The sequence below is a fragment of the Scyliorhinus torazame genome, chromosome 15, assembly GCF_047496885.1.
Source record: "Scyliorhinus torazame isolate Kashiwa2021f chromosome 15, sScyTor2.1, whole genome shotgun sequence".
Taxonomy (NCBI): Eukaryota; Metazoa; Chordata; class Chondrichthyes; order Carcharhiniformes; family Scyliorhinidae; genus Scyliorhinus; species Scyliorhinus torazame.
The window spans coordinates 188,451,481-188,477,182 of NC_092721.1; the positions used below are offsets into that span (position 1 = coordinate 188,451,481).

General features: G+C 54.2%; 1 protein-coding gene across 3 annotated transcripts in view; it reads right to left on the reverse strand.

Moving 5' to 3' along the window:
* Positions 1–25,702, reverse strand: part of LOC140392069 (interleukin-5 receptor subunit alpha-like) — a 204,791-nt gene that overhangs the window by 108,741 nt on the left and 70,348 nt on the right. The window contains exon 1 of one of the 3 annotated variants that reach the window (XM_072477292.1): positions 11,507–11,546. The exons of the other annotated variants lie outside the window; for them this stretch is intronic. Coding sequence (XP_072333393.1) covers positions 11,507–11,531 — 25 coding nt within the window. The 5' untranslated portion in view covers positions 11,532–11,546. Of the gene's footprint in view, positions 1–11,506; positions 11,547–25,702 lie in introns of those variants that run through there. 3 annotated transcript variants of the gene reach the window in all.

Sequence of the window (25,702 nt, forward strand, 5' to 3'; positions counted from 1 at the left end):
ATTTCTACTAATCGTCTCGTGTGAATTGATGGTCGCATCATTCCTTTCAGTTTAGAATAGTTTTAAAATCAAGATTTCAGCATTCTCTCTGCCTACAATGAATGGTTTCTTAGAAAAAGGCACTTGATGCTCAATGCCTTTTTTGTTTAATTTTCGGAACAGAAACAGTTTGTTCCTCTGTCCTGGAAGCCAGGGGCCCCATGGAAAGGATTCCCTTTTCCTTAAATTCTGCAGGCATTTTCCTTTTTTTTTTATCGTGCATTGCAACTTTCTCTCTTTGCTCATTTTCCTCAGCTCCATTTCTGAAAAATCTTCAGGGCAGTACAGCCATCACTGCTGCAGTTTGCTACCCTTCTGGGACTTTTGTCTATTCTACAATCTAAGTGCAACGTTTCTTGTAGTTTTAGAGTCATAGAAGTCATAGAGTCATACAGCACAGAAAAGGCCCTTCATCCCATCAGGTCTGCGCATTGGCCTTGTATGCCCTGGGGTCGCAGGTGCACATCTAAATTCTTCTTGAATGTTATGAGGGCCTCTGCCTAAACCACCCTTTCAGGCAGCGAGTTCCAGACTCCCACCACCCTCTGGGTAAAAAGGTTTTTCCTCACATCCCCTCAAAACTTCCCGCCCTGACCTTAAATCGATGCCTCCTGACCCCTCCACCAAGGGGAAAAGCTATCTGAACTGACCAGTTTCTTTGGCTCTGTGTCACTCAGGAACTTGCAACTTTTTGTAATTCTGCTCACCCGTCTTTGTCATCTGACCCGAGTCTTTCACTCTGCATCCTGTGATGTTCCTGGCTTTCTGAATGAGGATGGCTTGAAAGTGTAACGTCTCACAAAGAACATCCAGCTAAGTTGTGAACAAAGTTAATTTATTTACACTGCAACTAAATAGATTTGACTTGCTTGCTCAGATATAAAAGGTTACAGTCACTAAAAACTATAATTCTACTTACAGAACTCCTGATAACACCTCCCTATTCTCTACCTCGCTTAACAACCTTCTCCCCGAATCAAGAGTACCACGTGGTCCACGTGTATGCGCTTGGTCGCCATCTGGTGGTTGGATGAAGTTACAGTAAAATTGTTAACCCTTCATTATTCTTACAATATACATATTGTCACAATCCCTTGGGGGGTCTTGCAAAGGACCCCCATTAACTCTGGCGGGTTCCTCAACTTCCATGTTCGCAGCGAAGGTTCTTCCACATTTAGTCTGGCTTCAGCTGCTGTTACTCTTTCATATCTTGGGATTCTGTTCTGGGTTCATTGATTAAAGTTACACTACCACACGGTGTTATGGGTTTGTTTGATGTCTCAAAGACAAAGACCTTGAGGCCAGTCTGTTTAAACATGAAACTTTTATTGTTAATCTTTAACCAAGGCCAGATCTCAGTGAATGGCTTGCATTGTGCTGCTGACGAGGAGTGTCCGATCTACGTTCGCCCTGCCACTGCTGCTGGGGAAAATGCGTTCAGCCAAAACTAGACTTACTGCAGTGGAACCGGAGGATCCCGCCGGCACGAATTTCCGGTCACTGCCTCAAGCCGAGTGCTCTCTCAGTCTATCGCCATGTGACTCCGTACATTATATGATGAAAGGTGCTATTATCCAGTCGCACGTTAACCCATGCTCTGCCGAACACTTTTACACGACAATGGCATTCAGGCACATACAACACCAGACAACATGTCTGTGTCTGTGTGCATACACACACATGTGAGAGTGTGAGTGTCTGGGTGTGTATGAGTGTGACTGAGTGTACTTGTGGGTGTGAAAGAGTGAAAGTGTGTGTGGAAGTGAGACAATGGGCATAGTCGAATGGCTTCATCACACTCGACTTGGTGGTGTGAGGGAGCCATTAAAACTCACTGGGCAAGATCCAGATTTACATATTTAAGTGAGCCATTCGGGTCATGTAAATATGGCGGTACCTGGTTGTCCCGAGGCCCAGGAACTAATGCCCGCACCTGGGAGAACTCGCCATAGGCGCCATTTAGCACTGGTCCATACAAATGTGGACCAAACATAACGGCACCTTGGGGGGGGTTACCAGGCCATCAGCGACTCCCTGGGTGGTTGGGCTCTGGGCAGAATGGTACCCTGGCACTCCCGCTACCATGGTGACCAGGTGGCACTGCGAGGCTATCAGGGGCACTGCCAGTATGCCAGGCTTGCAGTGCTAAGGAGCTTGGGTGTCAGGCTGCCCGTGCCAGGGGTCAGTCCTGGGGGGCCCTGCCCTTAGAGGTGGGGTGAGGGGTGGGGCTCGAGACCCGCTAAGAGATATGTTGGAGAATTGTGAGGGGACTGAAAGCCAGGTTGGAGAGTCCAAGGGGAGGGGGAACGAGGGATTAGGGCGGCATTTAAATTGACGTCCCAGTCGTTTCCTGCACTGACAAGCTGAGCTCGTCACTGCAGGGAGTGAGGTGAGTGCAGTTTCAGCGTGGCGCTTCCCAACTGAGGCCAGAGGAAACAAAACAGAGACCCATTTGATATCCAAGTGGTTCTCTGTGTGCCAAGAACCACCCTGCTGTTCATGCCCAAAATGAGACTAAAACAATGGGCTGGATTCTCTGATTTTGCGGCTAACTGCCGACGCCAGTGTGGGAATTGTGGCGTTTTACAACGGCAAAATTGTCGCTGAACCCTTACCGATTCCAGGACCGGTGAGGCACTAGCAGCTGTGCCGGGTGTAACTCCCGGCTCCCGCTCCAAAACTGGCTACGGAATGGCCGGGTCCATGACTGCGCACGTGCATGGCGGTGGCCTGCGCCGGCAGGGCCGTGCAACATGGCACTAGCCGCGTGCTGACCCGGCCTGCCAGAAAGTGCCCCTCTGTAACCCCCCTCACCACCCACAGACCACCTCCCCACCAGTACCCCCAGCCACTGCCAGCGGTACAGTTCTCCCCCCGACTGTGGCATCGCTGGACTCAGTCCGCAGCCGCCACACGAGACCCCCGAACGGTGTGAGCCCACGTGTCCCATGCCGTCGGGGACACGGACTATCGGGGGCGGAGCATCTGGGGAAGGTCTCCGGTGACGTCCTGGGGCCGTCCCGACGGTGTGCGGAGCAATCGAAGAGTACGCCATTTTTGAGGGGGCGGAGCATCGCAAAAACGGCGCCGCCCACGATTTTGCCGTAAACGGGGTTTCTCCGGCCGATCGACAAACCCGATTTCGCCAATCGGCAATCGGAGAATCCCGCCCAGTGAGTGAGTTTGTGTCTGTCTGCGGTGAGAGTAAGTGGGTATGAGCGAGAGAGTGAGAGTGTGTTTATTGGAGTGAGTGAATGTGTGGTGAGTGAGGGATTGAGGATGTGCACATGAAGATGAGAGAATGGGAGAATGGCTGTGTTACTGTGGAAGTGAGAGAATGTGGAATGCACCCGTCCACCCACCCACCTCATCAAACTTCACCGACCAAACCCGTGGCAGAGTCTGTGGATCCAGGATTGAACTATTCAGCCAGTGCAGAACCCACCTCCCCGGAATGGAAACAAGTCATCCTCGAACATGAGGGACTGCCCAAGAAGACGTGCGTGTGGAAGTGAGAGAATAGCAGTGTTGGTGAGGGTGTGAATGAATGTGTACATGAGTACGGGGAAGTGAGAGGATAACCAGGGGCGAAATTCTCCCGAAACGGCGCGATGGCCGCCGACTGGCGCCCAAAACGGCGCCTATCAGACGGGCATCGCGCCGCCCCAAAGGTGCGGAATGCTCCGCATCTTTGGGGGCTGAGCCCCAACATTGAGGGGCTAGGACGATGCTGGAGGAATTTCCGCCCCGCCAGCTGGCGGAAACGGCCTTTGTTGCCCCGCCAGCTGGCGCGGAAATGACATGTCGGGGCGGCGCATGCGCGGGAGCGTCAGCAGCCGCTGACAGTTTCCCGCGCATGCGCAGTGGAGGGAGTCTCTTCCGCCTCCGCCATGGTGGAGACCGTGGCGGAGGCGGAAGGGAAAGAGTGCCCCCACGGCACAGGCCCGCCCGCGGATCGGTGGGCCCCGATCGCGTGGGGGCACCCCCCCGGGGCCAGATCGCCCCGCGCCCCCCCCCCCAGGACCCCGGAGCCCGCCCACGCCGCTTTGTCCCGCCGTTCAAAAGGTGGTTTAATCCACGCCGGCGGGACAGGCAATTTATCGGCGGGACTTCGGCCCATCCGGGCCGGAGAATCCAGCGGGGGGGCCCGCCAACCGGCACGGCCCGATTCCCGCCCCCGCCGAATATCCGGTGCCGGAGACTTCGGCAACCGGCGGGGGCGGGATTCACGGCGGCCAACGGCCATTCTCCGACCTGCTGGGAGTTCGGAGAATGACGCCCCAGGTATGTGTGTGTGTGGGAGTGAGTGAGTGTGTACATGAGACTCAGAGTAAGCCTGGAACACACACTCTGGCCCTCCCACAGTGTGGTCCTTTTTATTAGTTACTCAAACACTTTATTGATCTGACATCATTTTGGCTGAGCAGCTTTTAATTTTCTTAAAACCTAAACTTTAAAAAACATTCAGTTTACTGTTCTGCCAAAATTCCTATTTTAATTTGCTTATCGATCCCTTGAGGGATATACAAATGGAAAATTGCCCTTCCGCCACCCCCAAGCAAATAGGTTGGATCTGCCTATCTCCCTAGCACAACATTTTTTTGTCATCCAGAAAACATTTCGAGTCTGGATGACTCTTTGTCAAAGTTGGATAAAAAAAGAGTTCAGTAAACTTTTAAATATGATCAAGGGGAACAACAGATGAAAACAAAGATTCAAAAGCTTGTGTCATATTTCTGACAGCTTTAATTTATAAATTTCCATTCTTCCCTTTTCTCGATTGTTGAGGTTAGCTTCCTCAATGTCGTCACTCACCATCACAAGCTGAACTCCTCACTGTTAGTTATTTGCGTCTGGGTGTGGCAGAGAAATGGGGCTGGATTGTCCGTCGGCGGGGTCCTCCGACAGCGCACTCACGCCCATTGGCAGGCTGCCGAGCTGGAGAATCCCGCTGACGGCGGGGGTGCGCAGCATCAGAAAACGGGTGCGTGGTGCGGAGAATCCCACACGTGGAGTTTTCCTCAGGAGATGCTGGGCTCCAGGAGTCTTTTTTCAATTCACTTTTACAGGACGTGGGCATTGCTGGCTACCCCAACATTTGTTGCTCATCCCTAACAGCCCGTGAGAAGGTGGTGGTGACTGTCTCCTTGAACTGCCGTAGTCCCTGTGGTGTAGGTAGACCTACAGTGCTGTTAGGAAGGTGGTTTGCAGAGATGGGTCAGTGGAGGGCTTAAGTGGGGTGCTCTTTCCATGGGCCGGTGCAGACGTGATTGGCTGAATGGCCTCCTTCTGCACTGATGGTGAGATTGACAAACAAAGGGGGCTAAATTGGATCGCTGAATCCATAGAAATTACCGCACTTATTTAAGGATAGCATTGATCTGCCTGTTATGATGTCGCCAGGGGCTGGGGATCGTGATAGGCAGGTTGGGATTCACTCATTTCAATAGCTCACACAGTTGTCCAGATACGAACAACTGAACGTTTGTTTAAAGGTCTTCAGATATTCAGCAAAACAGAAATAAAAGGGAAATAAACACCAAGCTCTTCTTTGAGCTTAAACTCGATGCACAGTATGTCCCTGTTTAAACCTGGACAGGTAATCTGTTTCCCAGGGAAAACTCATCACAGTGTCTAACAGAGATAGTCAGATAACCAAAATGCGTTCTCCTGCAGGCCAGAATTCAATGGAAATCATGATTTTTGTAGAGTCTGAGGTCAGCAACAAACACTTTATGCACACAGCATTCTTCACTCTCCAAGGCACCTTCCTTGCAGTCGCCAAGTTGGCTTCGTGCCTAGTAGGACTCAGTGCTCTGCTTATATAGTCCAGCATGGCTCCTGATCGGGGGGGTTTCCATTAATCTGTCATGTGACTTCCGGATTGACATCCTGTGACTAGCTTGGTCGGGGAAACTCTGCCAAGAAACTGGAGAATCTTATGAGAACAGTGCCGTCCTTCCAGCACACAGCCCCTGGCGACACTACGCTATATCACAGAGTTTTACAGCACAGAAAGAGGCCCTTGGCCCATCGTGTCACACACGGTTCCAGTAACAGGTAGGTTTGACATGGGGTAACTGCAAAGTAATGTGTGTGCAGTCACTTTCTTCAGCACCAGTCTAATGCATTAAAGTTCATCACAAGGTCCCATTCACAGCTATTGGCAATAATGTCCTTGTTATATGAGGTTACAATTAGAATCATAGAATCTACAGTGCAGCAGGCCATTCGGCCCATCAAGTCTGCACCGGCCCTTGGAAAGAGCACCCCACTTAAACCCTCCACCCAATCCCCATAACCCAGTAACCCGACCCAACCTTTTTGGACACTAGGGGCAATTTATCATGACCAATCCACCTAACGTGCACAACTTTCGGGACTTGTGGGAGGAAACCGGAGCACCCGGAGGAAACCCACGCTGACACGGGGAGAACGAGCAGACTCCACACAGACAGTGACCTAAGCCGGAATCAAATCTGGGACCCTGGAGCTGTGGGGCAACTGTGCTAACCACTGTGCTACCGTACTGCCCTATTATGGCTGCAGGTGGCAGATTTTAATGAAGACCTTCTCAGTGAAATTCAATTGTCTGAAGAATTGAATTGATTGTTGCTGAGATTTCAGCTTGAGAATTGCCCCCTGAGCACCCTAGGTGATTATGGTCTCCTGCTGAGAGCCCTTCCCACCCCCCCCCCCCCCTCCCCCTTCTTCTAACAGCTTGTTATGCTCAATGCAGACTTTTCACGCTTGATTATCAGTGGAAGACTCTTGGCCCTGAATTTTATCCTTCATTCCATGTCAGAATGGAGGAAGAGGATTTAAAAATAGCAACAGGGACCTCATTCCAAAATCCAGTGCGACAGATCTGCCAGATGATGGCACGCCTGGCTCCGCGGGGCAATGGGGGAGGACACCCGCTCCCGTTGGGTGTCACGGTGACGGTCGCCCTGAACCTTTACGCCATGGGGTCCTTCCAGGCGCAGAGTGGAGACCTGTCTGGGATCTCACAAACCTGTGTGCACAGGTTCATCCGCACAGTCAAGCAGGCCCGATATGCCCAAGCAGATCAATATATCCATTTTTAATAAATAGATTTAGAGTACCAAATTATTTGCTACCGTGGGCAGGAGCCAGATGTTGTCCTATGATGTGGATCACCACAGCACATCGCAGAGTGGGTTGTCATCAAGCTCCATCCCATGGACCAGACCCGCTGTTACTGCCAATCCAGGGCTCCCACCTGTTAGTGCAGCAGGTATGTATCACGGAGGGGGTTGCAGGTGGGGGGGGGGGGGGGGGGGGGGTGGCCTGGGGGGGGGGGTGGCAGTGAGGGAGTGTGGGGGTGAGATGAGGTGTCTATTCCCCTGGCCTTACACCCCCCCCCCCCACCACACACACTTTATGAACCTGGAGGTGATCAGAACTTCCCGCGCTGGTTGCATCGATTCCCTGGGGTGACGGTGGTGGGGACGATGGTTGGGGGGGTTGGGGCGGGGGGGGGGGGTGGGGGGGGGAGTCCGGGACACCCATTCCCACCCCTCTTTTGGTCATATCGGACCAGCCTACCCCTCACACCCATCTGACAGAGCAGTGAGGTAGGTTGAAACAGTGGCAACAGGTGTTCATGTGAACAAATTGTAACAGGTTTGTGCCCTAGCCCCTATAACTAAACTGTGCCCTGCACCCGTGCCAACTGAACTAAATTTCTGGCCTTACACTACATCTAGGTGGTTTACCAGATGGTACAGCAGGAGTGGAGGTGGCCTACTGTGATTCCCGCCCTGTGATCTGGGTCCCCGTTGGCAGGCATCTTCTGAGGCGACTGGGCCTGGATGGGCCTGGCTGCTGCATTCCAGTTGGCATGGTGCCGCCCCATTCTGCCCGCTGCCAACCAGATGCTCCAGGGACAGGAAGGGGTGAGTCCGAGGTGATGCAGTGTTCCAGCATCTCCCCTGCGGGAGTCACCGGGCGACTCCATGGGACGGGGTGCGAGCAGAGCCATCCCCTGAGGCTCCCCTGCCACCTGGCACTGCCAGTCCTGGAGGTCCACTCTTGCCTCGACCAGCGACCGCATGCTCGCGGCCATGGAGCACAAGGAGTGGACCATCTTGGAATGCGCCACATCGCCCACTGACTGTATCACCACCTTCTGGGCCTGTATCACATCGGCCAGTGCCTGGGCAATGCCGCAGACGTTCCCAGCCGTGGCCTGCTGTGGCTGGGCCACGCTCAGGAGCACCGCAACGATGTCCAGGGGGCTCTGGCACACGGTTGCCTGTGAGACAGCAACCCTGCCCTGGGCCTCGGCCAACGCCTGCACAGAATGCCCCAGGCCTTAGACATGCTGATCCATGGCCAAAATCGTCGCGCCAATGTCTCCACTGTCGACGCCACCCGTACAGTGTTGGCCTGGGTGAAATGCATTGTCGGCACCACCTCCTGCTCCTGCATGTGGTTGGACTCCTCCAACTGCACCCGCAGGTGCTGGATGCTCACCGACAACCTCTCATGTAGTCTCTGGCGAAGCGACTACATCTCCACTGTAGATGGGACTGTCCGTTCCAGAATATCGAAACCCGTCAGGACAGCAGTTAGTCCCTAGGGACGGACTGCCCTCCGACCTTCCGCCCCCTCGGGAGCTCCCACCTCCATCTGCTTTATCGGATCAGCTGTGTGCTGAGCACCTGAGAGTGCCCAGGAGCCTCTTCACTAAAGTGCCCAACCGAGGTGAGTGTCTCCGGGATGTGGAGGGTGTTGGAGGCAGCTGTGACAGGAAATCAGTGTCATGCTCTGACTCGAGCTCCGGGGCCCCTGAGTCTCGGGCGGAGGGCTGATGATCGAGCTGTTCTCATCGCTGCTTAGCTAATGGGGGGCTCCGGCTGTGGCACTAGCTGGGAGCGGAAACGCCAGATGGACCCACCCCATCACCAGCAGGTCCTGCAAGACACAACACAAGATGTATAGTTAGACTGCGAGCCAGAAGTGGTGGGGGTGGGTGTGTGGGTGGGGGTGGTGTAGGGTGAGGGTGGTGTGGGTGTGAGGGTGGTGTAGGGGTGACACATGTATCATGGGGAACCGCAACTAAGCGGGGTCTCAAGCCATTGCCCGCGGCTGAGCTCCACTTGGGCGATCTCCCTTTCCTCTGGGCCGCCAACCACGTCCAAGGCCTTCTGCTCTGCCATGGTGAGGGGCCTCTCCTGTCTTATCCCGATCCCGGCAGTTGTGTGCGACCTTCTCTGAGTGGGGGGATGGGGGAACACAGAAAGCGATAGTGTTAGACAGTCCGACGCATGCAGCCCAGGGGGTGGGTAGCTGGAGGGCTCTGTGGCCAGGACACCCAGCCATGGCGGCCGGAATGGGTGCAGGGAGGGGGTTGTGCCGTCTCCAGGTTGCGGGGGGGGCAGGGGGGTGGAGTATGGTCACGGGTGTGTGGGATGGGGGTTGGTGCCAGGGGCACAGTGCTGATTACTCACCCTGGCCACCCTGAGGAGGCCGTGCAGTTTTACACGACACCGCTGGCCGGTCCGGACTATGTTGCCCGCGGCGCTGACCGCCTCTGCCACCAGCGCCTAAGCAGGGCGGACGCCGGTGGCTGGCAGCCTCCTTCCCGGGCCAGGTTACAGGGTCACCCTCCTCTCCTCCACAGCGTCCAAGAGAGTCTCGAGTTCTGCGTCCACGAACCTTGGGGCTGCACTCCTCACTGCCATCTTGTTGACTGGGATGGTGTGTGGGGGGAGTGCAGAGTGTATGCGGCTGCAGCTTGTCAGCTTCCTGAGTGTCAATCGCGGAACCGGTGAATCCCGCATCATTCGAATCGAATGTGTTCCACGTGGCACTTCGCCTCGATCCCCACACGCGATTCTCCCACCCCACCCCCCCTAACCAGCGGCGCGAGAATCGCCGCAAACGGCGAGCGCCAATTCTCGGGCCCGGATGGGCCGAGCGGCCGGCGAAAAAAATGACAGTCCCGCCAGCGCCGTTCACCCCTGGTCGCTGCCGACGGGAACTCTGCAGGACCGCTGGGGGGTGCGGCCTGTGTGGGGGGGGGGAAGGGGGGCTCCTTCACCTGGGGGGGGGGGGCTCCGATGGGGTCTGGCCCACGATCGGGGCCCACTGATCGGCGGGCCGGCCTCTCCCCCCCCCCCCCCCCCCCGGGCCTACGTCCTGGTGCAGCCGACCCCTGAACACCGACGCCATGTTGGGTTCCGGGCCAGCGCGCGTAAGAAATTCCCCGTGCATGCGCAGGATTGAGCTGGCCCAACTGCGCATGCGTGGGTTGGCGCGGCGCCCATTTGGTGCTGTGTGAGGAGGCTGGAGTGGCGTGAACCGCTCCAGCGCCGTGCTGGCCTTCGGTTGGGCCAGGATAGGTCGTGCCCGGGCCCTGTTCGCGGTGTCGTGAAACGCGATGGCGTTCACGACGGCGCGAACACTTGGCCTCAATATCAGAGAATCTCGCCCTTAGTTTCCGAATGGAGAATCCCGCCCAATGGATTTGGGTTATGCGCGGAATCCTCAGGTCCTGCCAGAAGCCGGAAGCATTGCACGAGGGGGAACTTAATTTGTCGGGAGGCCATAAACCAGTTTCCCCAATGTCCGAATGAACTGCCAGAATTCTCTTCTTGGGAGTTTTAAGGCGGACTAAAGGTGAGTCGGGTTTCCCGCCGAACAATGACAGGAAATCCTTTTGCATGCATTGTCATCTGCTGTATACACATTTAACGGGGCAGCACGGTAGCACAGTGGTTAGCACAGTTGCTTCACAGCTCCAGGGTCCCAGGTTCAATTCCCGGCTTGGGTCACAGTCTGTGTGACTCTGCATGTTCTCCCCGTGCCTGCGTGGGTTTCCTCCAGGTGCTCCGGTTTCCTCCCACAGTCCAAGGATGTGCAGGTTGGGTGGATTGGCCACCCTAAATTGCCCTTAGTGTCCAAAAAGGTTAAGTGGGGTTACTGTATTACAGGGATAGGGTGGAGATGTAGGCTTTAGTAGGGTGCTCTTTCCAAGGGCCGGTGCAGACGCGAAGGGCCGAATGGCCTCCTGCACTGTAAATTCTATGAAAAGGCTGCCCCTCCAAATTAAGTTCCCTGCCAGTGGCAAGTTAGAACGATAACCTTCACAACTATATAGAAATGGTGTGCACCTGACGAGCTTCACTTCTTCCGTGACTTGGAGGTCAATAAATGCGACTTTCGACTTATTAGAGACCACTCATAACTTCACTCATATTGAGTGCCGGCAGCACAAAGGAGGACAACCTACCACCTGCTCACAACAGAGATTCATCGTGCTCCACACAGATACATAATTAATGAGCAGAACATCGCAAGATCGCACGTGACCAGAAAAGATAAAAGATGAGAATAATACAGATCCAAAGCTAAAATAATAGTATTTTTAAAATGTACAGCACTTTGGGCTATTTATTTCCTGGGCATGGATCAAGGATTTTAGAAATGGGTGGCTTACCAGAATAGAACTTGCATGACTCCATGCCCTGTCATTGTGATGTTATTTCCTTGGAACTGTTGCTTTGGTTTTCTGATAGCTTTTAGTATTCCGTGCTGAGATAACTTTGTGGCCACCATTATGCAATATTTAAATGAAAACAGGAAGATGTTAAAGGTTTAAATACTGAATTGGCCAATGAGTAAATTTCTGAAGCAGACTTTATGCTGTTATCTTTGGCTTCCATGCACGAACGATATTCCTGTTCATTGCAATCTCATTTCTGGGTTTAGGGTTGTGGTTTTGATGCACGATCAGTTGCACAAAGACTAAAGTTGGGTACAACTGTGGCTTTATTACAGTCAGATGTGTGGCCTCCTGCTGCAGCTGGCGAAATGGAAGGGCACTGGAGGTCATGCATATTTATACAGTTCTCCATGGGCGGAGCCAGCCGGCAGGAGCTACCGGCGAACCTGTAGTGCAGGTCCTACCTTACATCTCCTATTACAGTGGTTCACCAGATTCACCCCTGTTAAAAATGAGTCCGGCGGGGGTGACGTGAAACTATATACAATTAGTGCAATTATGTACAGTGGTCGGGAAAGAAAAGTCCATGTTGACGGTCCGGAGTCCATCAAAGGTTCAGCCGGTCCGGTGCTCTGGTGCTTCGTTGGGAGCGGCGTAACGGTAGCGGCGAAGTCGGTGCTGGCGGTGGTGGAGGTGGCACTGATGGCGGTGGTGACGGTGCTGATGCTGGCCAGTCATCGGGGAACTCCGGGAGCGTGCCGAAGTCCTCTTTGTCCTCTTGTGCGGAAAAGGGGAGGGGGGGTGGTCTGGTAGGGTCAATATTGGCGGCGCGGTGGGAGGTGAGGGGTGGCGCATTGGTGGGGGGGGGGCGCAATGTTGGGGGGGGGACTGTTGGGGTGGAACCTGACGGTGCCTGGTCCCTGAGTGAGACAGTATCTTGGCAGCCGTCGGGGAACTCAAAGTAGGCATATTGAGGGTTGGCGTGGAGCAGGTGAACCCTGTCCACCAAGGGTCTGCCTTGTGGAGTCGGACGTGCTTATGGAGAAGGACCGGTCTTGGAGCTGCGAGCCAAGTCAGGAGCGACACCCTGGATGTGGACTTCCTGGGGAAGGTAAAAACACGTTCATGGGGTGTGTTATGAGTGGCGGTGCACAATAGTGACCGGATGGAGTGCAGAGCGTCAGGGAGGACCTCCTGCCAGCGAGAGGCTGGGAGGTTCCTGGACCGTAGGGCCAGCTGGACGGCCCTCCAAACCGTCCCATTCTCCCATTCTACTTGCCCGTTTCCCCGGGGGTAGCAGCTGGTCGTCCTGCTGGAGGCTATACCCCTTGTATTTAAACCTCACCACTATTCTTAGAATTCTTAGGTTTCCCCTTTACGGAACAAGGGTCAAGAGATTCTAAATGCTGGACAGGGATTCACACTCCCCGACTCCTACACAGACGTAAGCGGGTGCTATTCAGGTCAAACTATTGTTTCACGTTATTCCCCGGGATAACCCGTATCTTTGTAGAAGAATTTTATCTACTTACCACCTAGTAGCCTCGATCCTGGGTCCCGCGTTGCTAGATAAGTAAAGTAGACTTTTGTAATAAACCACTGTTTCAGGTTTAAACTTTAAGCTATTTTATTTTTTCTTTGAAAAGATAAAATCACTGTCTTTACAGAAAAGTAAAAAGATCTTGGGCGTCATTCTCCGACCCCCCGCCGGGTCGGAGAATGGCCGTTGGCCGCCGTGAATCCCGCCCCCGCCGAAGTCTCCGGTACCGGAGATTGGGCGGGGGCGGGAATCAGGCCGCGCCGGTTGGCGGGACCCCCCGCTCAATTCTCTGGCGGATGGGCCGAAGTCCCGCCCAGAAATTGCCTGTCCCGCCGGTGTAAATCAAAGCTGGTATTTACCGGCGGGACCAGACGGCGTGGGCGGGCTCCGGGGTCCTGGGGGGGGGGGGGGGCGCGGGGCGATCTGACCCCGGGGGGTGCCCCCACGGTGGCCTGGCCTGCGATCGGGGCCCACCGATCCGCGGGCGGGCCTGTGCCGTAGGGGCACTCTTTCCCTTCCGCCTCCGCCAAGGCCTCCACCATGGCGGAGGCGGAAGAGACTCTCCCCACTGCGCATGCGCGGGAAACTTTCAGCGGCCGCTGACGCTCCCGCGCATGCGCCGCATTTCCGCGCCAGCTGGCGGGGAAACAAACGCCATTTCTGCCAGCTGGCGGGGCGGAAATCCCTCCGGCGGCGGCCTAGCCCCTCAATGTTGGGGCTCGGCCCCCAAAGATGCGGAGCATTCCGCACCTTTGGGCCGGCGTGATGCCCGTCTGATTGGCGCCGTTTTTGGCGCCAGTCGGCGGACATCGCGCCGTTGGGGGAGAATTTCGCCCCTTGCTTCTGGATTCTCCTGGTCGGTTGATGAGACCTTCCTGGGCCTCCTCGACAATCTCTCCTTTATCTGCTGGTCTCCTCCCAGTTGTTCTACGGTTCTGCTCGGCTTTCGTATTCTGTCTGTCCCATGTACCGAAATCACCCTGCAGGCTGAGAGTGAGAGCCTGGTTGGGGGCGATCTAGGATACATATCACTGTTAAAACAGCTTTGCTGATTACATGACATTATTCTAAAGTAGTTTCTTCTGCTCCTGATCGCAATACTCTTTCTGTTCATGTGATTCCACACCAAGTCCTCATAATATCATGAGAGGGCCTTCGTGTTAACCTGACCTTGGTCTGCCAGCTTACTGGAAGGGAGGTTTCCTTGTTAATTATACTGGGGCATTCCAGCCTTTCACTCCCTTATCTTTGTATTTTCTTGTATTCTTAAATGTTTCAAATTATTCAAAAGTAAGATTCTGACAATTCCAATCAATTGCTTGCTAAACTAATTAACTTCTATTAAAGGGTATAAAACTCATTCTCTTTATTAAACTTAAAACTTAATTTTTTATAAGAATTTCTTGAACGAATGATATTAAGTTGCAGCATGAACTGCTTCCTTATCTCAAGGCCTGTGTGATAATTGCTGTCTGCTTTCTAAAGAATCTTTGTCTGCAGTTAACCCTTCGAGCGCCTTCTGCTATTTCATTTTAGCATTTCATTACATTTCCTTATATGGGATCTTTTCTGTTACTTTGCTTTTTCTCATGTTTCTTGGGTTTTTTTTTCCATCAGACCTTCATGTTTCAAATGACATCTTTGCATTTTTCTCAATACCCTGCTGAGCAGGAACTGACGCAGCTCATCGCTCACGAATGAGGATCCCTGTCACTGTGGATGTAGGTGGGGAAACCGAACAGAGCGAAGATGGTGCTGAGGGCCTTGATGACGGCGGCAGACGTCATCTCGGGGCATGGGACGGCGAAGGGGAATCTGGAGTACTCATCGACCACACTGAGAATGTACGTGCTACGGTCGATGGAGGGGAGGGGCCCTTTGAAATCCACACTGAGGCATTCAAAGGGGCGGGAAGCCTTCACCAGGCGGCACGGTCTGGCCGGTAGAAATGTGGCTTGCACTCCGCACAGACCTGGCAGTCCCTTGTGACTGTCTTTACTTCCTCGACCAAGTAGGGCAGATTGCGAGCTTTGACCAGATGGTACAATCGAGTGACCCCCGGGTGACAAAGGCTGTCGTGTAGGGCCCAGAGTTGGTCCACTTGTGCGCTGGCACATGTACCTCGGGAGAGGGCATCTGGGGGCTCGTTGACTTTACCGGGGCGATACAAGATCTCGTAATTTTAGGTGGAGAGCTCGATTCTCCACCGTAAGATTTTAACATTTTTGATCTTGCCCCGCTGTGTGTTATTGAACATGAAGGCTACCGACCGTTGGTCCATAAGGAGAGTGAATCACTTATCGGCCAGGTAATGCCTCCAATGTCGCACCGCTTCAACGATAGCTTGGGCCTCCTTCTCGATGGATGAGTGTGCCACTCTAAACCAGGCAGGCAGACCCGTGGCATTCTTTTCCCGCACCCTTCATGCCTCGGAAATTCGAGTGGCGGCAAGGGCGACGTCTGAAGCGTCGCTTTCTACTTGGAAAGGCAGTGACTCGTCCATTGCTCGCATCCCGGCCTTGGCGATGTCTGCTCTGATGCGGGCGAAAGCATGTTCTGCCTCGGCCGCAAGGGGGAATTGGGTGGACTGAATGAGTGGGCGGGCCTTGTCCGCATAGTTTGGGACCCACTGAGCGTAGTAGGAAAAGAACCCCAGGCAGTGTTTGAGGGCCTTGGGGCAGTGGGGGAGGGGAAGTTCCATGAGGGGGCACATGCACTCGGGGCCGGGCCCGAGAAGTCCGTTTTGGACTATACAGCCGAGAATGGCTAACCAGGTTGAGAAGAGTGGCAAGCGAGAGGAATTTACCGATTGATGGTCTGGCTATAGTCCATGACCATCCTGTGTTTCTCCCCAGTTTTAACCACTACCACTTGGGCTCTCCAGGGGCTGTTGCTGGCCTCGATAATACCCTCCTTAAGCAGCCGCTAGACTTCGGGCCTGATGAAGGTCTTGTCCTGGGTGCTGTACCATCTGCTCCTAGTGGCAACGGGCTTGCAATCCACAGTTAGATTGGCAAAAAGGGAGGGGGGATCGATCTTGATGGTCGCGATGCCGCAAACAGTAAGGGGGGTAAGGGCCCACCGAATTTGAGGGTGAGGCTTTGGAGGTTACACTGGAAGTCCAGGCCCAACAGGAGTGCAGCGCAGAGATTAGGAAGGACATAGAGGCGGATGTTACTACATTCTACGTGAGGGTGACTGTACAAAAGCCTTGGATCGGGACGGAGTGGGATCCGGAGTCTAGGGAGATCCTTTGATTGGCAGGGTGGACCGCGAGGGAGCAGCGCCTTACCATATCTGGGTGAACAAAGCTTTCGGTGCTCCCGGAGTCTATCAGGCACGAGGTCGCGTGACCGTTGATTTTAACCGTCGTCGACGCGGTGGCCAGGTTGTGCGGGCGAGATTGGTCCAGCGTCATCGAAGCGAGCTGCGGGTAGCCATCGGATGCTTCGGGTGGCAAGCGTGTGCGGTTCCAATGTCGGGATGTCCAGAGATCCTGTGAGGGACAAGATTGCGGCGCCCATGGTGCGCACATTGTGGTGTCGGGACAAGATGGCGGTGCCCATGGTGTGCACATTGCGGGGTCGGGCCAAGATGGCGCCGCCCATGGTGTGCACATTGCGGTGTCGGGACAAGTTGGCGGTGCCCGCTGGTCGCACATGGACCCGGGAGGAGAAGATGGCGGCTCCCACTGTGCATCTGGCGTGGGGGAGGGGGCGATAGCGGGCGCGATCGCAGTGACTGCGCGGGCCTGGCACACAGCCGCGAAGTGGCCCTTTTTACTGTAGGCTTTACAAATGACAGTGCGGGCCGGGCAGTGTTGGCGGGGGTGCTTCTGCTGACAGCAGAAGTAGCAGCGGGGACCCCCGGGGTGCGCGGATCGGCGTGCAGCGCAGGCGTATTGCGAAGGCAGGGCCCTGGCTGAGGAGGATGTCAGCAGGGTCCAGGAGGGGTAGGAAGTAGAAGGCTGGGCAGCGCGGTAGGAGAGGTACGATTGTACGTTACGGGATGCGATCGTCATGGAGAGCACCAAGGTTTTCGTCTCCGCCAGTTCGAGTGTGGTCCCTTCCAGCAATCGTTCTCGGATGCGATCTGACGCAATCCCCGTGAAGGCATCGCACATGAGGAGATTCGAGTGTTCGACGGCCGTGACGGCCTGACAGTCACAGTCCCAGACGAGTGGGATTAGGGCCTGCCAGAAGTCTTCGATGGACTCACCAGGTAGTTGTGAGCGGGTGGCAAGTACATGCCTGGCGAAGAGCGTGTTCGTCTTCTGCGCGTAGTGTTCTTTGAGGAGTTCCATTGCTTTTGTGTAATTCGTGGCGTCTTGGATCACGGGAACACGCTGGAGCTCAGTCTGGAGTACAAGACGTTTATCTTCTGAGCCTCTGTTGGCGCGGGGTCCGCCGCATTGATGTAGGCCTCAAAACATGCTAGCCAGTGAGTAAAGTCTTTCCTGGCGTTGGGTGAGTGCGGATCCAGCTGCAGGCGATCGGGCTTAATTCCGATATCCATTCTGTGGAAAGTCTGACTGTAATAAATTGATCAATTGCACGAAGACTAAAGTTGGGAACAACTGTGGCTTTATTACAGTCAGATGCGTGGCCTCCTGCTGCAGCTGGCGAAATGGCAGGGCACTGGAGGTCATGCATATTTATACAGTTCTCCGTGGGCGGAGCCAGCCGGCAGGAGCTACCGGCGAACCTGTAGTGCAGGTCCTACCTTACATCTCCTATTACAGTGGTTCACCACAGGTTTAAAGTTCCACGCCGGAGATTTGTGATGCAGACTGACACTCTAGTGCAGTACAAAGAACAAAGAACAATACAGCACAGGAACAGGCCTGTCTTCCGGAAAACTCCTGGCTGATGTAACAGTGTAAATACTCTAATAATGAACAGCGACAGCAAGTCTATTTTCGTGAAGCTGCCTATTCTACAGCTCTCGATATTCTCCTGGGTATGTCCACCTTTCACTGTTGCACACGTTAATCAAGTGAGGGCATTCAACGTGTCTTAATTCATCCAGCCAGAGAGATCTGCAAGTTCCCTTCAAGTATTTCTCAAATGTAAGCAGGTCAGGGCATGAGCGGAGCCAATGGTTCTTTGCAAAGTGCCACAGGAGAGTCCTGTGACACTTCACACTCACAAATAAGACAGGGAACTCACCAGGCGGGTTCCAAGGAGCCATAGTCCCAGATGGCTAGAGGCTGCTTTCCCCTTCGAGGGCGAGAGGTGGCTGGTGGTGATTTAACCTGAGGGTCACCAACACCTCAGGGGCAAGGTTGAGAAGTCAGGGCCTTCATGAATAACTTCAGCTGGTGTGGGAATTGAACTCATGCTGGCCTCTCTCTGCATCACAAGCCCGCTGTCCAGCCAAGTCTGCAAAAAACGGCCCCAAATAGTGCAAAAGAATAAATGACATTATGCAGTTCACCACTGACCCGGGAAGCCAGGCAGCCAGAGATGTGGGCATTCAAAGAACAAAGAACAATACAGCACAGGATCAGGCCCTTCGGCCCTCCAAGCCTGCGCCGATTACGTGTCCTATCTAGACCAACGCCTGTAACCTTCTATACCCCGCCTGTTCTTGTGCCTATCCAGATAAGTCTCAAAGGTCGCTAACGTATCTGCCTCAATCACCTGACTTGGCAGAGCAGACCAGGCCACCACCACCCTCTGCTTCAGTGCCACTGGTGGATTTCTCCAGGAATGAAAAGGTCAATTGATTGCTCACATATAGCATTAAGAGCCCTCTGGGATTATCCAGCCTTTAGAAACCGAAAGTCTTTCCATTTCCTCAATGTGCTTCTGCTCTGTCCCAGTGAACCCTGCACGTGTGTGCTCACTTCTCAGAAACCTCCCATGATTCGTTCATCCCCAAACACCCTCGGGTGCCAAAGTTGTTTGCCTACCTCAGCAACTGCGAGGGGCGGCTCCTGGAGGACAGGGAGCATCCAGAGAACACGTGACACATTACACCCCGAAAGCTCAGCGTGAGGGGCGGGGGGGGCGGGGGGAGTATATTGCCATCCATGCCTCAACAAGGCAAGAATGGAACAGGCCATTAGGCTATTGAAGGTGAGGTTCAGTTGCCTGGTCGCTCAGGTGCAGTGCCGCACTACACACCGCAGAGAGTCTCGCAGATAACTTTGACACGTTGCGTGCTCCACACCCTCACGCAGAACAGGGGTGAGGAATTGTCAGGTGGGAAGATGGAGGAGCGGGATGCCTCCTCAGAAGAGAAAGAAGAGGAATGTGACAAACGGATGATTTTTGTTTTCAAATTGCTCCTCAATTTAGTGAGTCTTGTGACAAACATGTGGCCAGAAGCGATGTCACTATGAAGCCGCCTCGAGAGCAGGAGGCAAAAAAAGGGATAAGTGTGGGATGACGCAACAGGAGTCTGTTTCAGCTTTTACCACTGATCACCACTAGAGGATGTCTCTCCTTTCGGCCTGTGTGCGGCATCCACACATTTACATTTATTTATTTTTGAATAGATTTTAGAGCACCCAATTATTTTTTTCCAATTAAGGGGCAATTTAGCATGGCCAATCCACCTACCCTGCACATCTTTGGGCTGTGGGGGTGAAACCCACGCAGACACAGGGAGAATGTGCAAACTCTACACAGACACTGACCCACGGTCGGATTCCGAACCCGGGTCTTTACGTTTATTTATCTGTTGGCAAACACATCATTGTGTGGGTAGAGGTGCATTTGTTGTCTGCTTTTTGGTTTGGTTGCTGATCTTCCAGCTGTTTTTGAATCTGATGGTCTCATTGAGGTTGGTTTATTTGCACCAGAGTTTTTGTTTGTTGTTTTACACCCTGGGCGGGATTCTCCGCAATCGGCGCGATGTCCGCCAACCGGCGCCAAAAACGGCACGAGTCAGTCCGGCATAGCGCCGCCCCAAAGGTGTGGAATTCTCCGCATCTTGAGGGGCCGAGCCCTCACCTTGAGGGGCTAGGCCCGCGCCGGACTGATTTCCGCCCCACCAGCTGGCGGGAAAGGCCTTTGGTGCCCCGCCAGCTGATGCGGAAATGACTTTGCCGTGCGGCGCATGCGCGGGAGTGTCAGGGGTGGCTCAAGGCATCCCCGCGCATGCGCAGTGGAGGGGGTCTCTTCCGCCTCCGCCATAGTGGAGACCATGGTGAAGGCGGAAGGAAAAGAGTGTTCCCGCGGCACAGGCCCGCCTGCGGATCGGTGGGACCCGATCACGGGCCAGGCCACCGTGGGTGCACCCCCCAGGGCCAGATCGCCCCGCGCCCCTCCCAGGACCCCGGAGCCCGCCCGCGCCGCCTTGTCCCGCCGGTAAGAGAGGTGGTTTGATTCTTGCCAGCGGGACAGGCATTCCAGCAGCGGGACTTCAGCCCATCGCGGGCCGGAGAATCGCAGGGGGGGACCCGCCAACCGGCGCGGTGCGATTCCCACCCCCGCCGAATATCCGGTGCCGGAGAATTCGGCAACCGGCGGGGACGGGATTCACGCCAGCCCCCGGCGATTCTCCGACCCGGCGGGGGGTCGGAGAATCCCGCCCCAGGTTTCTGTTTTGTTTGTCTAATCTGCACAATATCTTTCTGGGTTCCTGTCTTCTCTCATCTTCCCTCTGCTTTCTTGACAAGAAAAAGTGTTATCGACTGACTGACTCTCTTCAAAAATCCTCTCCTGTTATGGCCACAGAATCATTTCAGAATTGCCTGGGTCTGCCTGTAGACAACGTATTGGAACAGGGAGAAGAGGAAGAGCCTCGGATGTTCCTGAGGGAGTGGATGATGGTGCAGGTGTCGATGCCATGGCGATGGAGCAACGTGTCTGGTAGGTCTGCGGCACCCTCGTTGCATCCAGGCACCAGCCAGAATGGGGCCCCTGCGTGATTCCCTGATATCCTCACAAAATACACTGTGGAGGCGCCCGTAGATTCCGGCACACTCCCTCTGGCTCAACCTACAGGCCCACGGCCTCTGGCACTTAGAAGGAGAAATACTACAGGCCGGGGTGGTATGAGCAAGTCCATATGCAGCGGGTCCGCCAGATCCAAACCTCCATCTGAATTGCAAGGAAGTTGCCAATGAGACAAGAATGCATGCTGCAAATCCTGGCCAGGCCTTAGTAAGAATTCTCCGCGTGCGCCTGCAATGTGTGGTGTGCATTAGCTGAAGATACTTAAACAACAGCCAGTGATGGATAAGGGGGTGAGCACCACAGGCTGGCTTGGCAACCAGGATCTAAACAGTTGAATTAACAAGGGGTGATAAGCATGGGAAACTGCACATGCTGAGAGTCAGGCATGCCACCACTTCTGAGTCCCCACAATAAATGGTGTTTCCACAGCCCCGTATCACCCATCATTGATAGCCATCCCCTTCAAATCCACCATAAAAGTTAGCAAAGTTCCAAAAACCATGAAGATTTAACACTCATGATTAAAGCGATTCAAACTATATATTTTAACATGACGAAATACATCCATGAAATGATTGTACCACATGTGCCACATTCGTGGTATTATAATTTTTAAAGTTTACATTTTCTTACATTATGCTATCGTGCTGCTCTGACCTCTGCCGCTGAGGTGGAGGAAACTGCTGAGTGCTTTTCCTGGTTGCCTGATATGACATTGGCGGCTGCATTCTGGTGGTCCAAGGTCGAGGGGTCTCAATCTGCTCAAGGTATCCTGCACAGGTATGGGTACACCCTCCTCGGCCTCACCTACTGGAGTCACTAGCAGAGAGGAAGAGCAGCAGCAGCAGCTCACCCTTGGAGTGATATTGAGGTGCCTTGTCCCCCTCTCGCCTGGCCTCCACTGTACGGGGCCCATGCCAGAATGGTGCAGTGCAGGCCCGAGAGCATACCCAGCAGCAACTGAGTGTTCCGCGAGAGCTGGCTCTGCATAGCGTTCACCAAGCTCTCCATGCAGGACGCCATGCACTCACAGGCCAGGACCATGACAAAATTCTGAATCTGGCGCCCCCCCCCCCCCCCCTCCACCTTTCGCTCAAGCCTACGCATGGCCTCAGGTGTTCCTGCCAGATGTTCCCCTGCCTGTTTCTGCATCTCTATCCAATGTCTTACAGTCATGAGCTGAGGCAAATCATCAGCATGGGTTGCCACATGGGTCTGGTCTCCAGTAGTACTCCGACTATCAGGGACCTCGGCTGTCACATTCACCATCAGCATCAAGGAGGTGTCTGTGTGGTGCTCACTGTGATGCTGACTGCAGGACACTCTGTCCAGTCTGCTTCACTGTGATGATGACTGCAGGACACTGTTCCCAGTCTGCTTCACTGTGATGCTGACTGCAGGACACTCTGTCCAGAATGCTTCATTGTGATGCTGACTGCAGGACACTGTTCCCAGTCTGCTTCACTGTGATGCTGACTGCAGGACACTCTGTCCAGAATGCTTCATTGCGATGCTGATTGCAGGATACTCTGTCCAGTCTGCTTCACTGTGATGCTGACTGCAGGACACTGTTCCCAGTCTGCTTCACTGTGGTGCTGACTGCAGGACGCTGTTCCCATGATGCTGACTACAAGACGGTGTTGCCAGTCTGCTTCACTGTGATGCTGACTGCAGGACACTCTTCCCAGTCTCTTCCCAATGGCCTTTCATCTTCCACCCTTCATGAACTTACGCCCACTCAACACACCATCAATTGCCCATATCCTATCTTCCATGAAGGGCGGGATTTCACTGCCCATCCACAAAGGCATGTTCCCCGGCAGCGGGATGGGCAAGCCACACAGAACAGCGTGGACGCCGGTTGGACCGAAAAATCCTGCTGGTGACCAATGGCAAGCCACCTCTGCCACTGGAAAATGGGCCATTGGAGGGGGGGGGTGAGGACAAAAAATCATCCCACCCTAAATCCCGTTCAATCTTCAACCCTATTCTGGCTGATCTACATTTGGCTGCCTGTGGAGCAATGCCTCAATTTTAAATTGTCCTCCTTTGTTCTCAAATCCATCAATGGTCTCATCCCTCCCTGTCTCTGTAATCTGCCTCATAACCCTCCAAGATCTCTCTGCTCCACCAACACTGGCCTTTTGCGCATTGCTGAGTTTTACCGCCGTATTATTTACCGTTGTGCCTTGACCTGAGCCCTTGAACTCCCATCTTAAACCTCCTTGAGTCCCTACCTCCATTCCCTCTTTCAACGCACTCTTTCAAATTAACCTATTTACCCAGCTTTCCCATTGCCTTCCCTGCTATCTCCTTTTGTGACTTGGTGTCAAATTCTGTTTGTTCACTTTGGGAGGTTTGAACGAAGTTAGGCCTGCTGTATGAGTACACATTATTGATATAGAATGTGGGGTTCGCTGCCTGAACTCGTGGGTACCGCCGTAAGTTTCAAACTGGGTATGTACCTGAAATGGAAAAACATGAAGGACTATGGGAAAAGTGCAAGGGAGTGGGGCTCATTGCATTGCTCTTCCAAAGAGCCAGCACAGGCAGTCTGGGCCGAATGGCTTCCGATTGCGCTGTATGATTCTATAATACTATAATCAAACTAGAGATTCTTTCATCTATAGAACCCAGTGTCACAGCGAGCCATTGGCGGTGGCAAGATTAGCCAAGTTTAACAAAGTTTCTGAACACCAATAGTGTAAAATGGGGACAAGAATGTGCATGTGAGCACGTGACAGGGAAGACTGCCCTCTAATGGCCGAAGCAATGGTCACTGCAGCATTCTTTCCTGTCACTCACCAAATGGATAACCTCCAGCAGCCAGTACTGACCAGAAGGGAAACAGCAACTCATCACATGACACAGCTTTCAATATCAGCGTGCAAATTGTTCAGGCTTTTGATTGTCATTGACTTTGTTAATTTAACATGTGAGAATTAGGTAACAATTATCACAGCAACTGAATAACATACAGGATAGATAGCAAACACTCACCGGTGAGGCAGAACGCTATGCGTCAAAGTGTTGCACTCCAGAGATCTGAGGGTATGATTCAGCCAGTTGGAATGCTGCACTCATGGAGGTGCTGTCTATCAGATAGATGCCAAACCGAGTTCCTGTCTGATCCAACTCAGGTGAGACACAGGGGGCGCGATTCTCCACTCCCACGCCGGTTGGGAGAATCGCCTGGGCCGCCAAAATTTCCGGGGACGCCGGTCCGACGCCCTCCCGCGATTCTCCCAAGCGGCGGGAACGGCCCGGTCGGGTTTCGCGGGCCGCAGGCCGGAGAATCGCCGGACACACCGAAAATCGCGATTCTCCGGCACCCCCGCTATTCTGAGGCCCGGGTGGGCCGAGCGGCCAGGCCAAAACGGCGGGTTCCCCCCCCCGGCGCCGTCCACACCTGGTCGCTACAGTCGTGGACGGTGCGTGAACGCTGGGGGAGGCGGCCTGTGGAGGGGCGAGGGTGGATCCTGCACCGGGCTTCACCTGGAATGTGGGGTGGCCCGCGATCGGTGCCCACCGGTCGTTGGGCCGTCCTCTCTGAAGGAGGACCTCCTTCCTTCCGCGGCCCCGCAAGATCCGTCCGCCATCTTCTTGCGGGGCGGACTTAGAGCGGACGGCAACCCGCACATGCGCGGATGACGTCCGTTATGCGGCGCGCGTCATCTATGCGGCGCCGCTTTTACGCGGGCGACAAGGCCTGGCGCGGGTAGATGGCGCGGCTCCGATACTGGCCTGAATCGGTCGTGACCGGGGCCGTTCCGCGCCGTCGTGAACCTCGACAGCGTTCATGACGCCGCGGCCACTTCGGCGTGGGGGTGGAGAATCCCGCCCAGGATTCCCACGATACTGGTTGTCAAGGGAGTTCTCCTTGGTATCCTGGACAACATTGATCCCTCAATGAGAGGTGATCTCATTGTAAATTACAACATTTTTACATGGCGTGACAGGGTAGATGTAGATAGGGGGTGCGATTCAATGGAAAAATTTGGGGCGGGTTGATCGCGGCTCGTACCGCAGCAACAGGGTAGCACAGTGGTTAGCACAGTTGCTTCACAGTTCCAGGGTCCCAGGTTCGATTCCCGGTTTTGGTCACTGTCTGTGCGGCGTATGCACATCCTCCCCGTGTTTGTGTGGGTTTCCTCCGGGTGCTCCGGTTTCTTCCCAAAGTCCAAAGATGTGCAGGTTAGGTGGATTGGCTATGCTAAATTGCCCTTAGTATCCAAAAATGGCTAAGTGGGGTTACGGGGATAGGGTGGAAGCGTGGGGATAGGGTGGAGGTATGGGTGGAGGTTTGGACTAGGGTGGAGGTATGGACTTGGGTGGAGGTATGGGTGGAGGTATGGGCTAGGGTGGAGGTATGGACTTGGGTGGAGGTATGGGGTTGGGTAGGGTGCTCTTTCCAAGGGCCCTGCACTCGATGGGCCGAATGGCCTCCTTCTGCACTGTCAATTCTATAATTCTATAATTAACAGCACTTGGTGCCACAAAATATGCCCCCAATTGCTTCTCGTCGCTAACAATGGGAGATGTTTTTAAAACACTCCCTCACCACTCACTCCCAGACAACACACAAGCATGGCAGCGCACAGACCTGCTCCTCACTTTGGGAATGCCGACCTGACCAGGCTTCTCGATGCTGTGGATGAGAGGCGGGCCATCCTGTTCCCCGAGGGGTCAGAGGACCAGGAGCAGGGTCAACAATGCCACCTGGGAGGCAGTGACAGCAGCGGT